The following is a 14385-nucleotide window of genomic DNA, read 5'->3' as shown; positions in this document are numbered from 1 at the left end:
TCACAAACACGGTCCAGAGAGTTACTGCACAGCCTAAATTATTAGTAATTTCACAGTAAGAGACCACAGTAGGAGGCTGGAGAGATGGCTCAGTGGTTAAGAGCACTGGTTGCTCTTGCAGAGGACCCAGGTTCGATTCCCAGCACCCACACGACGCCTAACAACCATCTGTAACTCCAATTCCAGAGGAATTCAATGCCCTTTTCTGACCTTCACAGGCATTCACAACACAGGTGCACTTCCAGGCATACAGGCAATATACACATACACATAAAATAAAAATAATAAATAAAATATTTTTTAAAAAAACCAAAAAATAAATAAATAAAATAAAATAAAATGCAGAGTACTGAACCTTGCACTGTCAGTGCAGAATCAGAGCTTCTGGGAGTCTAGTCCAGGCACCTGCAACTTAGTAAGCATCAAGCAACTCCTAAGTCTTGAAAACACTGCTGCTGTAGGTGGATCTGGTGGCTAAACCTCACATGTGCTTCTTTGCTGCCTACCATTTTCAGCCATCGACTGGGTTCAGATTGATGCCAATTCCTCAGTTCTTCACGATGAATTCATTGCTCACAGGCTTGGTGAGTATTGGGGTTGAAGGACAGAAGGGATCAGAGAAGAATGCTTTCCTGACCCCAGCCCCAGAGGAACTTATAGATTCTTGTGTTGGTTTGGCTGTTGGCCACTCTGTAAAATGCTTTTCTGTGTCTTGCAGGATTAATTCCTCTCACTAGTGATGACATTGTGGACAAGCTGCAATACTCCCGGGTATGTGTGTGCTAGGTGGCCTGGAGGGAGGGTGGTTAGTTCTAAACATCTTCCTTCTAGCTTGGACTGTATCATAGTTTAGAAAGCCAGTGTGGAGATGATGTCTCAAGACTGTAACAGGCCTTGGTCCTTGGTTCTGATGGGCTTTTGGATTGATTGGGCTCCCAGGGCATCTAGGCACCTAAGCAAGCCTCACAAAAGGCGACACCTACCAGAATGCCCATTTATTCTTAATGGCAGGCTGTTCCAGAGTGTCTCTTTACTGGGACATTGCCCTGGCTAAAAGGAATCAGAGGACAAAGAGCTGAGGGAGTAGAATCTGTTCTCACAAAAGCACCTGAGAGATTTCCCCCTCCCCCATTTTTCTCCCCTATAGAGGATGCTCCCTAGGCTTAGTCAGACTCTTACTGTGCCCCAGGGTTGGGATTGCTCTGGTACTTGTTTATAAAAGGTGGAAGAGGATGTTTACTTCATCCTTTCACTGGAGCTGGGTTATAGTAACAACTTGAGACTGCCTTCTTCATGGTTTGATATCTTATAAAGTTTCACTGTGTCCCTGACTATTTTTCCCCCTTTTCATGTTTTATTATATTTATTTCCTTTTTGGAGCTGGGATGAAGCTCAGGGCCTTGTGCATGCTAGGTAAATGCTTAACCACTGAGCCTGAGATTTATTTTTATTTTATGTGTATGAGTTTATTGCTTGCATGTAGGTAGATGTACCCGTGTTGTGCAATGCCCGAGTAGATCAGAAGCGGGTGTTGGATCCCCTGGAACTTGAGTTACAGATGGTTGTTAGCCACCATGTGGGTGCAGGGAATCAAACCTGGATCCTCCACAAGAGTAGCCAATGCTCTTAACCGCTGAGCCATCTCTCCAGCCCCCAAGATTGTTTTTTTGTTTGTTTTGTTTTAAGAAATAAAACATTAAAGATACTGGTGGAAATATTTATACAACCAGTTAAGAACAACTTGGATCTAAAGACCCCTGGGTCCCAGTCCCTATCCTTTGCCAAAAAAAGGAACAAAAACCAATTTAAGGCAGTTGAGATGGCTTAGCAGGCAAGAGTGCTTGCTTTCAAGTCTGACAGCCTGATTCTATCCCCAGATGCCACATGGTTGAAAGTTGGCCTCTGCACAAACACATAGACACATGCAATAAGTAAATAAATCATAAGTAAATAAATAAATGTAAAAAAAATTACAAAAACAGTTTGACTGTATCTTGCATAAAGATGTGTGCCATAGCAATTCCATTAAATTTTTTTCTACTTATCTATTAAATATAGTATAGCCTTTTTTAAAATTCTGAGAGTCTACAGAAAAGTTGAAAATAATAAATACCCATTTTGCTTTTCCTTTGTAGTTATCAAATGTTAATGTTTTGAGTGTACCGCCTGCATGTATTTTAAGTGCACTCATGGTATGCAGTGCCCATGGAGGTCAGAAGGCATCGGTTCCCCTGGAACTGGAGTTACAGAGGGATATTAAACCCTGGTCCTCTGCAAAAGCAGCCAGTGCTCTTAACCACTGAGCCATCTTTCCAGCCCCTAAGAAATGAGATTTAAAGCTGGACATGTTGATGCATGCCTGTAATCCCATCGCTTAGGAGGCTGAGACTGAAGGATCTTGAGTTTGAGGCTAGCCTGGACTACCTGTTGAGAGACACTGCCTCAAACAGTGGCAAATGTTGATAACTGAGGAAGCTGGGAGATGAGTACATGATGGGTGGCAGTATGTTATAGTCTGGTTTTGAAGTAAAGATTAGCTGGGCCTGGTAGGGCATGCATGCCTACAATACCAGCACTTGGGAAGTAGAGGCAAGAGGATCAGTTTAAGATTCATTATCAGCTACATAGCTAATTCCAGGCTAGCCTGGGCTACATGAGACCCTGTCTTTTTAAGAGAAAAGTTTAAGAACTTGAAAGGTTCTTCCCTGGCTTGTTAAATTTTCAGTGATTCTAAGCTGTTCTGCATAGCACATGGCAGGCAGAACTATAGACCGTTAATAGCCTGGGCCTGAGGCAGGGCCCTCCCAGGACAGTGCTGTATTAATAGTGTGTCCCCTGTGGTGTCCTGGGGATAGAAGGAAATATGTTATCAGCAGTGTGCAGGTTGTCCCTGAGCTTGAGCAGCTGGGGAGAATGATGTACTAGGTTGTTGCCACAAGCCAGAGACGTCTGGACTGTGGTCAGCCCCTTTTTACAGAGAAGTTGGAAGGAGCAGGGAGTCCAGTTGACTTATTTCTGCTGCTCTCCCTGCCTTAGGACTGTACATGTGAAGAGTTCTGTCCCGAGTGCTCTGTGGAGTTCACCCTTGACGTGAGGTGCAATGAAGACCAGACACGCCATGTTACCTCTCGGGACCTCATCTCCAACAGCCCCCGGGTCATTCCGGTTAGTGACTTTCCTCTTCTCTCCCTGGCCCCAAGTGGGCCAGATTGGAGTGGATCCTTATGAGACATTGACCTGCCCTGTGACCATCTATCTTAACCTGCTGCCTAAAAGTGCTGATCCTGGGTTCTTGGACAGAGCAGCATTGTGCTGTGTGCCTTTTGCTGTCTAAAGGCTGCGAGGCTGTTTTGACTGAGAAGGCTCTCACATAGCAGCATGTAGTGGGGGTGAGGTCCTTGTAGGTACCTCTGCCACCCACTTCTCAGGCCTTCTTTCCCTGTTGAGACAGATTACAGGCTAGATGACTGAGAAATGAGGTTAAAAATGTTTGTTTTGACTCCCTACAGGTGACATCTCGGAACCGAGATAATGACCCCAATGACTATGTGGAGCAGGACGGTAAGGAGACGGAAATGTGTGGCATCTTCCTACCCTGTCACTGTGTGGGCCAGAGGGTACAGAGACCAGACTCACCCTCTTGGACCGTCTGGTGTCTGTGTCACTTGACTGTAGACTTCTTGCCAGATGTGGATGGTCTTCCAGTAGTACTGCAGGTCAGAAGTTGGAGAACTGGCCTCTACTGGCCCATGGCTGACTCACAACTCTTCCTGCAGACATCCTTATTGTCAAACTGAGGAAGGGCCAGGAGCTGAGACTTCGAGCCTATGCCAAGAAGGGCTTTGGCAAGGAACATGCCAAGTGGAACCCTACTGCAGGGGTGGCTTTTGAGTACGACCCAGACAATGCTCTGAGGCACACTGTATATCCCAAGCCTGAGGAATGGTATGTTTAGGTGGGGAGGGTGGACTGGCAAGGGCTGCAAGTAAGAGAGATGGGGTGGGTAGGTCTTCTGTTAGCCTCTCTGAAAACAGGAGTAGCCACCTATGTTGACCTGTGCTTGCCTTCAGGCCAAAGAGTGAATACTCTGAGCTGGATGAGGATGAGTCACAGGCTCCTTATGACCCCAATGGCAAGCCAGAGAGGTAAGACCCTGGGCCTGCTTGGGACCATAAGTGTAAAAATATAGTGTTTGGGAGGATGGTTAATCACCCTCTCAGCATGCCAGGAGAGGTAACTGCCAGATTCTTGTATACATCCTCGGCTGGTCATCACCTTGTGGTCGCTGTGGAGGGAAGGGCCTTCCGGTGCTCCATGCTGTTCTGCCCGTTTGGCCTCAAACCAGAGCAGAAACTGACCACAGTTCTACCTTGAAGAGCTACAGCAGCATCACTGCCTGTTTGGTTTTTTCACACTGTCCCCAGAACTGCAAAGTGAATCTGGACCACTCTATATAAGATGTTTTAGATGAAGGCAAGTGAGCCCCATCCTAAGATCAGGTTCCTTATGAGAATGAAGTCAAGTCTCACAGGACAGACAGGAAGTCAGGCTGAATCTCCAAAAGCCAGCCTGCCTTTCGAGGGTTCTCACCCCACTCTTGTCTCTTAGGTTTTACTACAATGTGGAGTCCTGTGGTTCACTGCGCCCTGAAACCATCGTCCTCTCAGCCCTCTCTGGGTTGAAGAAGAAGCTGAGTGACTTACAGACTCAGTTAAGCCATGAGATCCAGAGCGACGTGCTCACCATAAACTAGCTGCACTAGCCTGTGTGGCAGACAAAGGGTTCAGGCAACCGCTGGGTTTCAGGTCTCCAGCCCTTCTGGTCTCTGGATTGCATTTGTTCAAGCTGCCGAGCAGGTCATCAGAGAGATTACTGGGGCTCTCCTGCCTGCTGATCTGTACGTAGTACACCCCAGAACTCCAGACATTGCTCCCGTCCTGTTTCACCAGTAGGGGACTGTACAGCATCCTGTTGAGAGCCATTGAGCTAGGCTTCTCTGGTTAGTCCAGCTTTTGAAACCCTTTCTACCAAAGAGAAGGAATTTTCACACCTCTACCTTAGACTCCAGTGTTAGAATTGAGTGCTAGAACCTTTACAATGCAGCCTGTAACCTGTTCAGTCTGCTGCCCGGGGCCATCTGCTGGCATTTGACATTTCAGATGTCCCTAACCTGAGATGTAACCCTTTGGGAATAGCAGTAGACTGTGGCTGTCCTCTCTGCCCACACGTGAACTTGAACTTGCTGTTTTATCCTCTGACCTGACCATCTGGTAGGGGGGCAAAGGCCCCACCCATATTTTATTTCTCTGCAGTGAAGAAGGTTCAGGCCTGCTCCTCAGCACAGTCTCCAGGTAGAGCATGCCCAGCCATAGCAGTTCTCGGGTGTCTGGAGACGAGCAAACATCAGCATGGAAAGGGGTATTTATTGACCAACAGTAGTTGTCTTTTTTAAAGTTTTTATTTTTGGCAATAAAGAGCACAACATAATCTCCTTCATGCGTCATCGTGCCACTAGCTGAGCCAGCCAGCTCTGCCTCCCTCCCAAGGCTTCTGGGCCCATTTTCTCTGCGCACTAGCTTATCGCTCTGGGTGGTCATTCCCTGGGTCAGAGCTAGGCTGGCTGTGCCACCTCCCTGGCTCTAGGGCCCCTCTGGGAGGGGGCCTCTATCATCATCCTGCCACAAACGTGAGTACTAGTTATTTACAAGGTCTGTTCCCACAAATCAGAACCCTAAAGTATTAAAAAACAAAAACACGCAACGAAAAGTTTGATATGAATAGAAAGATAGCCCTTCTGCACGGCAGTCAATAAATACCAGCACTAAAAAATCAATTGCTTTAATTGCATTTCAGCAGGGAGCCTCAGCACCTTGTGGGGAGATGGAAAGGTCTTGGTTTTGGAATCTGGCACAGGGTGGCCAAGCCCAGGGTAAGGGGCTGCTCCTGCTGGGGCACTATCCCTGGTCAGTGAGAGGGGGCAGCAGGGGTGCTCCCCACAGCAGTCCTGCTGCAGCCTTCCCGCCTGGCCCCAGCCTCCTCTGCCACTGAGGTAATGGGCACCCCACCCCGAGGGCATATTCTCAGCCTACTGAGCAGGAAGGAGCCAGTACAGAAATTGCCTTTCAAAACTAGGTGCTACTTTGTGAAACTCCCACATGGTGCAGTGGAAGTTTGGGTCCTTCCTGTGTCACTGTTGGCCCAGAGGACTGAGCAGCCTCCTGCTGTCTTGTCTTGCTGAGGAAGAGCCGGCAGGCAGCACAATCAAGTTCTGATTGTCCCCCCACCCCTGACCCTGGCAGCAGGAGGGCTGTACCACTGAGGACAGAAGTGGCTGCCCTCACACTCAAAAACAGCCTTGACCATGGCCTGGTCATGGGATTAAAAATGTGTATGTGTGGGTGGGGAGGGATAGAGGGGAAACCTCATTAATACAGAATATATCATAAGCCATATATATTAAAACCATTAACAGCATATAGTCCCACGGTAGCTCTAGCCCCTCATGCTCAGGTGGTGTGGCCAGCCCTGTGCTGAGGTCCAGCCTCACCTTTGGGGGCAAGGAGGGGCAGACGGTGCTCTCCTCAGGCCCTTGGCCCACAGCTCCTTGAGGCTGTCCATGGACTCCTATAGTCAGCCCTGCAAGTGGCCCAACAGTCATTAGTACCCACCAGCCCTGCTGTCACTGGGAAGGGGTCTTGGCCTCGCTGTTGTCCCCCTGGCTGGGCTTTGGCTTAAGCAGGATGAATCTGTTGAGGAGGTCCGTTTCTGAGCTGGCCTGGGCTGCCCCATATCCCTCACCTGTGGGCAGAGAAGCAGACTCAGAACTTGAATCCAGTGCCAACGACCTCTTGCCTAGCAGGCCTCCAGGGGGATGGGACACAGTCATCACTTACCATAGCTGGAAGCTTCAGCAATGTTCTGAGAACCTGTAATATGGTGCCAGTAGGCACTGCGGGGCAGCATGGTGGTGGGTGTACAGGGATACGAGTAGTGTTCCATGCCCTTGTTCAGCAGCTGTGACATAGAGAAGGGGTCCCTCCCATTAGATCTGGGGACTGTGCAGCCAGTCCAAGGCCCTGCCTGTGTCCCCTGTGAACATACTTGTGGAGACATAGCTCATGGACCCTGCGCTGGCCTGCCTGCCTGCCCTGCCTCCCAGTACCCTGGAGCAACTGCCATTGCCTCACCCTCACATTCTTCTCCATTTCCATCAGGACCCTCTTGTGCTGCTCAGCGATGGCCAGGGTGGCACTGTGGACCCGTTGGTAAATCTGCTCCCCCTCCTGTGTCTGAAAGGTGTAGAGTCCTTCCCCAGCGTCACACATCCTAAGGACACAGGTGGTGAGGAGGGCAGGGTGCTGGAGACTCTACACGTGGGGGTGGAGGTGAGGCTCTTCTAAATTCCGGCAGTGACTGTACCCAGGCCCTCAGGACAGGGTGGCCGTGTCTGAGGACTTGGCCATACTTACACATGGGCTGAGCAGAGGCCACATGCCCAGCTCAGCTTTCTCTGCCACCCTCAGGCCTGTGCATTATGAATAATTTCCTCATGTTTCTCAAACATTTTTAACAAATGAAGAAACTGAGGTGTCCAGAAGTGGAGTAACTCAGCCAAGGTCATAGGCCAGCTAGGCCCAGTGAAGGCCTTTACCAGTTATGCCATCACCGGCCTGATGCTAGATGCTTTTCTTATTCCTATGGGAAACCAAGACTCAGTTATAGAGCTAGAAAGTGCCAGTGCCAGCAGTGACAGACAGCCCAGGCCGCTAGCCTTTGGTATACAACACAGCTTCTCTGCTTCTCTTCATCTGCCTGTTGTGAGCAAATTACTTCCCTGGGCCTGAGCCCCTCATCTACAAAATGGGAGCATTCCATTCTCTGGGCTGCTCTGCTGGAGAATGAGTGGTGCTCCTGGCATGTGTCTGATGGAGTACAGAGAGCAGTCTTCATCATAACCACTGCGGGACAGGGTGGGAGGCAAGAGGGTACTACCTGCCCGCCTCGAAAGTAAAGCGCGTAGCATCACGCCCATAGCGACGCAAGGAGCAGAGGGGCCACGAGACGAGCTTCACGCGGGGGTTGTGTATGTCCCAGAGGTAGATGTTCTCGTGGGTGATCTGCAGCTTGCACTCGCCATACACATCCAGGTTGGGGCAGGGTAGCAGGAAGACATTGAAGCGATCTGCAGTAGCAGAGGGTGAGGGTACTCAGGGTGGGGCTGCTTGAGGGCTCCCATCCTGACCCCTCCCTCTCTCATCTCCCCACCTTCAGACCCAGCTCTAGGCCTCACCTGTCTGCTCGCACTGTACCCCTGGGGCCAGGAGGTCTGGCTCTCCCAGACTGATGTCATTGAGCCGAGACCCCAGACACTCCACAGACAGTGTCTTGTACCACTCTTCCGCCTCCAGCTCTAGAGAAAAATGGTACTTCATAGTGCTGTCAGCTCAGAGTCCCCAGCAGCCCACTCGGGCTGCCTTGGCCTGAGTCATCACACTCTGCAAGGCAGGGAGGGCAAGGCCTTGCTGCCTTCCTGTCCACCTCAGTCTGGGGGTCTGAGGGCCCATCCTTCCTTCCAGGGTTGGCCCTGCTCTGCCACCCTCTGGCTCCACCACTGACTGTAGTCAGCCCAGGGAGACATGGAACCTGCCGCCCTGGGGGGGCCTCACCTGAGTCACAGGTGAAGGTACGTGCTGAGTCATCAGTGAATATGATGGCTACGGCCTGCCGCTTGGTCTCCTTGGGGAGCCGTGTGACACACTTGACGTTGCTGATCTCAGTCACCTAGGAGGACATTCACAAGAGACTTAGCCAGGCTGGGGCACTTCTCTCTGCCTCCCACAGCAGTGTCCCCCAGGAGGGTACTCTCAGACCTTGGGACTCAGAAAGTCATCTTTGCTTACAGGTAGGGGGAGCTAGGGCCCAAGCCCCTAACCTTAGGGCAGCCTCGGAGGCACACCGACTTTTCATCAGGATACTTCTCCAGCCGCTGGGGCCCCTTGCTGGAGGACTTCCGGAACACCAGCCAGCACCTCCGGTAGATCTGTGGAGCAAGTAGCACAGGATGAGACTTGTGAACCACTATGACCCCAATGATGTACTGCAGTTACCCTTGCCTCCTGTAGGGAGCAGCACCACACCCTTCCCTGGAGCCCAGAGCCTGGTGAAAAACCCAAGGATGGTAGTTGCAGCTAACAGAGGGGCAGCTCCTCCCCACACAGCAAAGGCTGTTGAATGGGGGGCTCCATGTGCTGAACATGGCTCCATGTGACGGAAGGAACAGCATTTTCAGAGTGCTTCCTAACCGTATGTTTGATATTGGCACTCTTCATAGTGTCAGAGTACCTTTTCTATTAACCCCATTTCAGAGAGGGAAAGTGAGCCACGAGGAAGGTAAGTAGGAGCTAATGAGCAGTGGGGCTGGTATTAAGATAGGCTCTCTGGATCCAGAGATAACACCCATAACCACAACACAGACCAGCCACTTTGACTACCACATGGGGGTCTCCCAGGGCCAGGGAGTGGTCAGCCTGTACATCACCACAGCCCTGTTCTCTGGCCCAGGTAAGGCTGTGGTGTGAGGAACTTCACTCTTGCCCAATACTCCCAGAACTTTCTTTCACCCACTCTCATCACTTTCCAACAGTGTACTGTAGGGGTCCCCATGAGAACCTGAGGTCCGTGAAGGTAAGGGGGTAGACCTAAGAACCAGAGGTGCCCCCACGGCACAGTACCTTCCCCAGGTGGTCTCTTCCTGTCCCAACCACTACCAATGCCCTATCCCAGAGATTCTCAGGAGCATCACGAACTCCTGGGCCTATCAGACACCATAAAGGGTGGTTCTAGCACCTCCATAAGCTACCCACCTATCCCCTTTTTCCAGGATGCCTCCTTCTGCAGACCCTCTTCAGCCAGTTTGTGATAGGTTTACCAGTAGACTCCAAACCTGGCAGGCCTGTTCCCCAGGCATCCCCATGCCACTGTCACTGTAAATAGGAAGGACCTAAGGGGCCCACATTGAGCAGAGGAGGGGAGGGGGCTACTGGGTCACAGTTCCAAGGCCTGGCTGCCAGCCAAGTCACCTCCCCTGTCCGCTCTGTGGGTATACCAGGTCCTTGGCAAGTAGAAAGAACTCCGCTTAGTAAATGCCCAGAGCCAGGCCACTTCGGGCTCCTGTCTGGGACACTAAAAGGTGTATCTGCTTCCTGCTCCCCTGTCCCTGGTCTGTCCACCTGAGCCCTCAGTTGCTAAGCCCCTTTAAGCAGAGCTGTGCATACTGTACTCACTCCTCACTTGCACCTTACTAGTGTCTTAGACAGCTCTGCGGGGCAAACGGAACAGCCATATGAAGGGACAGGGTGGATGGATATATGAATGGGTGGGAGCTGCCAGAGGGGCCCCAGGCAGACAGCAGCATGGGGGGCAGAAACCTGGGGGCCTGAACACCCCAGTTGCCTGGTTACAGGATACACAGCCCCAGGGAGCCATGCACTCAAGAGCCCTCCTTCTCACTTCTTAAAGGTCTTTGATCAGAAGCATTCTGACAGGCTAAGCACTGTTGGGGGAAGGAGGCCGTCAGACTCAGTCCATTTTCTGTTCCCTTCAGCAGCCCCCCAAACCACTGCATCTGGGGACAGACGAGCCCAGCCTGGAGGCAACCTCAAACTGCAGCCCCTCACACCATGGCAGGTGAGGCTCAGGTCTAGGGACAGCAGCAGAATTCCCTGGACAGGAGTGCACAGACGATCTGGCCCAGACCACACCTCACCTGCCAGTCCTTCCCCCCTGGTTTACCCACCTGTCCACTTGGAGGTCTCAGGGCTTCTCCTGAAACACACTTGACATTAAGCCCACATGGCTATCCTGTGGTCAGCACTTTCCTAGTAAGCTCTGCCCTAGACACAGCCTTAGCCCCACTGGCCCCTAGAGGCTTGCTGGATCCAGGCATGGGAACAAGGAATGATGTTAGGAGAGGTCCCCATCCTCCCGCCTGGCCTCAGCCTCGCTCTTTGTTCTGTCTCAGGAAGAACAAGGTCTCTATCAGGCTTAGACCAGTGAGACTCCAAACATACCCATCAGCAGCTCTGCTTCAGTCCACTGATGGCCCAGCTGATGGCAGTGGGGCTGCTGGCCTGGACACAAGGCACCCCCAGAAAGGCCTCAAGAGGGCAGAAGAAGCAAGAACCACTGCTGTCCAGGTGGCCTGGGGAAGCTGGGTGATTCCTGGGCAACCCCTCCTTACCCTCTGGCTAGCCTAGGAAGCCCTAAGTAGCAGCTGACACCCTCCCCCACTCTCCATCAAGGTAGCAGGGAGGGTCAGGAATCCCGGGTAAAACAGACTTGGGTCACCTGTCTCTACGGCTTTTTTTTTTCCTCCTGGGAAGAGCCCCTCACTGGACAGAGGCATCCACAGGGGAATACAGGCTTCCAAAGGGGTCTTGGGGACCCTACTCCTGTTTCTCAGGGATTCGCCCCAGCTGGGGGCCTGTATAGGATGAGAAGGGGTTCATGCCTCTTCAAACCCCAGCTCAGAGCCAAGCAAGCACACCGCTGCTGTCAACAACTCTAAGGAAAGCAGTCTGCCCCAGAGCAATGGGGCCATTCTGCCCTGTGTTCTCATCCACAGACCAGGGGAGTATGAGGTTCTCCAGTCTCTGGCCCCTGGGACCCCCTACCCCTACCCCCAACAAGCCACTCTCCTTTCCAAACCTTCTTTAGCACCCAAAACAACCAACAAAAATATGAATCCAGGCTCAGAATACAGTGAGAAGGGAAGCTGGGGGTTGGGGAGGGGGGACTTTAAAGAAAAGAGGCCAAGAGAGGTGGGGAGCAAGGAGAGGTGGGGAGGAAGAAAAGGAGGGGAGCAAAGGGTGGCAGGGAGGGAGAGGAGGCAGTGGAGAAGCTGCTCTCTGCTCAGACAGCCGGGCTCTCCGGTCACTCCCGATACCACTGTAGCCACAACTTCAACAATAGCAGGGGTGCCACCGCCAGCCTGTCGGCAACCACTACGGGCCCAGTGGCTGGGATGCCAGCCAGTCCAGCTGGGGCAAGGAATGTAGAAGGCAAGGGCCGGGCACATGCCAGACAGCCTATGTCCAGAAGCCTCGAACCACAAACACACGGTGCCCAGTGCCTGCGGGCAGCATGCCCCCCCACACACCATGCCTCCAGACCAGTCCTCAGTGCTGTTCTTTGGCAGGAGCCCCTGCCAGGGTGGCTCACCCCGAGCTTCCTGCTCTTCATCTTCACATAGCCTTGCTTGACGATGTCGTTGAAATTGGTCGCCATGGTTGCCCCACTGTCTTTAGGGTGCCAGGCTGGGCCGAGGCCGGGAGGGGTTCCCAGGTGGCTTGCCCAGGTGGCCTGATCTCTCTGATCACCTGTTCAAGATGCTCCTCACCTCACCCGCCTGAGCATTGTTCTAGCAGCTCCTTTGCCCGGCGCCTGCTGGAAATGACAGGGAAATTAGAACCAGTGACATCTTTCTCTTCCCCTCGCTGTCTCGCTCTTTTTTTCCTTCCTCTTCCCACACTCCTCCCTCCCTCTGCCTGCCCGCCCTTCCTTCTTCCCTTCCTCCCCACCCCAGGACGGCAGAACCATTCAGGAAAAGCGAGGTGGAGGCTGAGCAAATGGTCCAGCCCAGTCCCCTCCCTCACGGCTGGGGCTGGCAGTTAACCCTTTCCTGGGAGGGTTGGCTCCTGTTCTGTTCACTGTGGAGGTGGTGGCGAAGGATGGGAGGTGTCCCATCCTTCAGCCTGGAGGCACTTGGCCCTCTGTCCTTTTACAACTATGGGTCAGACTTATAGAGCAACTTGCCAGAGCACCCCCGCCCCTGAGCACTGGGGTCCCAGCAGAGTTTCCAGGAGATGGAGAGGGGTCCCTGGCTCAGGATCCCAGGTTAAAGATAATTCACCCTGTTGGACTCACAGACCTCAAGCCCTCTGCCCACCACGATAAACCTGGTTCTCTCCAGCCTTGAAGGAGAGGCTGGGAGTCACCAGCTCAGACCACTCAGACTCTACTCCTGGCTCCTGGACTCTTGGGCAGTTCCTCTGAGTGCTGCTGCTTCCTGGGTAGGAGTGCAGAGTCCAGGGGGTGGGGCCCCAGGTAAGTCTGAGGAATGTGCAGGACTGCAGGTCGTGGCCACTATGGAAACAGACACTTGCCCTGGCCCTGGAGCTGGGAGGACTGGGCCAGTCTGAGGGCAAGGACAGGACCCCAACAGGCTACGTGGTCTGGCCAGGCCATGCAATGTCATAGCTCAGGAGATGCAGGAAGCAGTACAGCCACCCAGGAAAGCTCGGTGTAGAGTAGGAAATGGGGTATCAGAGGGAAACTTGGAATCAGTTAACACAGACCCAGGCAGTCTCAGCAGGGGCCCAATCTAACACCCATGTTTTAAAGATAGGAAAAGAAAATTGGCAGAGAGGGTAAGCCACCTGACTGCTCACACAGTGAGCCCAGGGCATAGCCAAGGAGGAATGGCACACTCTGGAGTAGGTGATGGAAACCAGCCTGGGAATGGACAGTTGTCCTGCAGCTCCCTTGGCTGCGTACCATCACCTAAACATTCTCAACCATGGAGCCCTGGGGTCAGGGCTGTGCCAGCAATATGGCTCCCCATGTCTCCAGAGTCACTGGGTTGGGAATGCAGTAGCATTTCTGGGGTCAGCTGGATGTCTGTGCTGCCAGGACGGGGCCCTGAGGCAACCATGTGTCTGGATCTGCCAGGAGCTTGGCATTAATTAATCTCCCAGAGGCCTGTCTATTGAGTCCCTAACAAGGAACAGATGGGACAACCCCATTGAGCACATGCAAACAAGAGGTGGGGCAGAGGGGTTACCCCTCCTCAGCCCTTTACTCCCTCAGTTCCCAGGTCTAAGATGCTGCCATAGCCAAGTGCTCTGTCTCCCTCCTAGGGAGATCTAGTGCCCACCAGCCCTGCCCCACCTGTGCTCTGGCAGTCAGAAAGGGGCCAATTTTCCAAGCTCTGTCTACATCACCTGTCTCTGGGGTTGTCTTGTCCCTAGAGCAAGTACCAGGTCCATGGAGGTCCCCTCTAAGATGACTAGCAGCCTGGCCCCTGGCTATAGGTTCACAGTATGGAAGGCCAGTTTCCCAACCTGCCTACAAGAAGCCACCAAGCCCTGGGTTCATCCAAGGTAGCCCAGCCAAGAGTGTGAATCTAGTAGGCTGTGTAGTACTAGGCAAGCTACTTCTTGTCCCTGAACTAGGAAGGAAAGGAGGAAGGGAGGGAGGGAGGGAGGGAGGAAGGAAGGAAGGAAGGAAGGAAGGAAGGAAGGAAGGAAGGAAGGAAGGGAAGGAAGGAAGGAAGGAAGGAAGGAAAGGAAGGAAGGAAAGGAAGAATGGAAGCCGGGCTGGATGCAG

At 52.5% G+C, this 14385-nt stretch overlaps 2 protein-coding genes across 3 annotated transcripts in view; one reads left to right on the top strand and one right to left on the bottom strand.

The window, feature by feature from the left end:
- Polr2c (RNA polymerase II subunit C) overlaps positions 1-5487 on the top strand; it is a 9978-nt gene extending 4491 nt beyond the window's left edge. The window contains exons 3-9 of the mRNA XM_008834890.2: positions 516-584; positions 719-771; positions 3037-3165; positions 3510-3561; positions 3777-3945; positions 4071-4145; positions 4609-5487. Coding sequence (XP_008833112.1) covers positions 516-584; positions 719-771; positions 3037-3165; positions 3510-3561; positions 3777-3945; positions 4071-4145; positions 4609-4753 — 692 coding nt within the window. The 3' untranslated portion in view covers positions 4754-5487. The remainder of the gene's footprint in view (positions 1-515; positions 585-718; positions 772-3036; positions 3166-3509; positions 3562-3776; positions 3946-4070; positions 4146-4608) is intronic.
- Dok4 (docking protein 4) lies at positions 5451-12525 on the bottom strand. Of its 2 annotated transcripts, XM_008834891.2 has the most exons (8): positions 12220-12525; positions 8933-9040; positions 8667-8781; positions 8291-8410; positions 7993-8182; positions 7188-7326; positions 6894-7014; positions 5451-6798 (listed from the first exon to the last, which is right to left on the bottom strand). In XM_008834891.2, the coding sequence occupies exons 1-8, from the start codon at positions 12283-12285 to the stop codon at positions 6680-6682; spliced, it is 978 nt and encodes a 325-aa protein (XP_008833113.1). In that variant the 5' UTR covers positions 12286-12525; the 3' UTR covers positions 5451-6679. The 2 variants fall into 2 exon arrangements, with proteins under 2 accessions (XP_008833113.1, XP_008833116.1); XM_008834894.3 differs by lacking the exon at positions 8291-8410 and having other exon boundaries at positions 5637-6798.
- Between the last annotated feature and the right edge of the window lie 1860 nt (positions 12526-14385).

Source organism: Nannospalax galili, unplaced genomic scaffold (genome assembly GCF_000622305.1).
Source record: "Nannospalax galili isolate Female #2095 unplaced genomic scaffold, S.galili_v1.0 scaffold957, whole genome shotgun sequence".
Classification (NCBI taxonomy): Eukaryota; Metazoa; Chordata; class Mammalia; order Rodentia; family Spalacidae; genus Nannospalax; species Nannospalax galili.
Note: the sequence above shows the minus strand (reverse complement) of the source record. Positions and strands in the feature narration are given on the sequence as shown.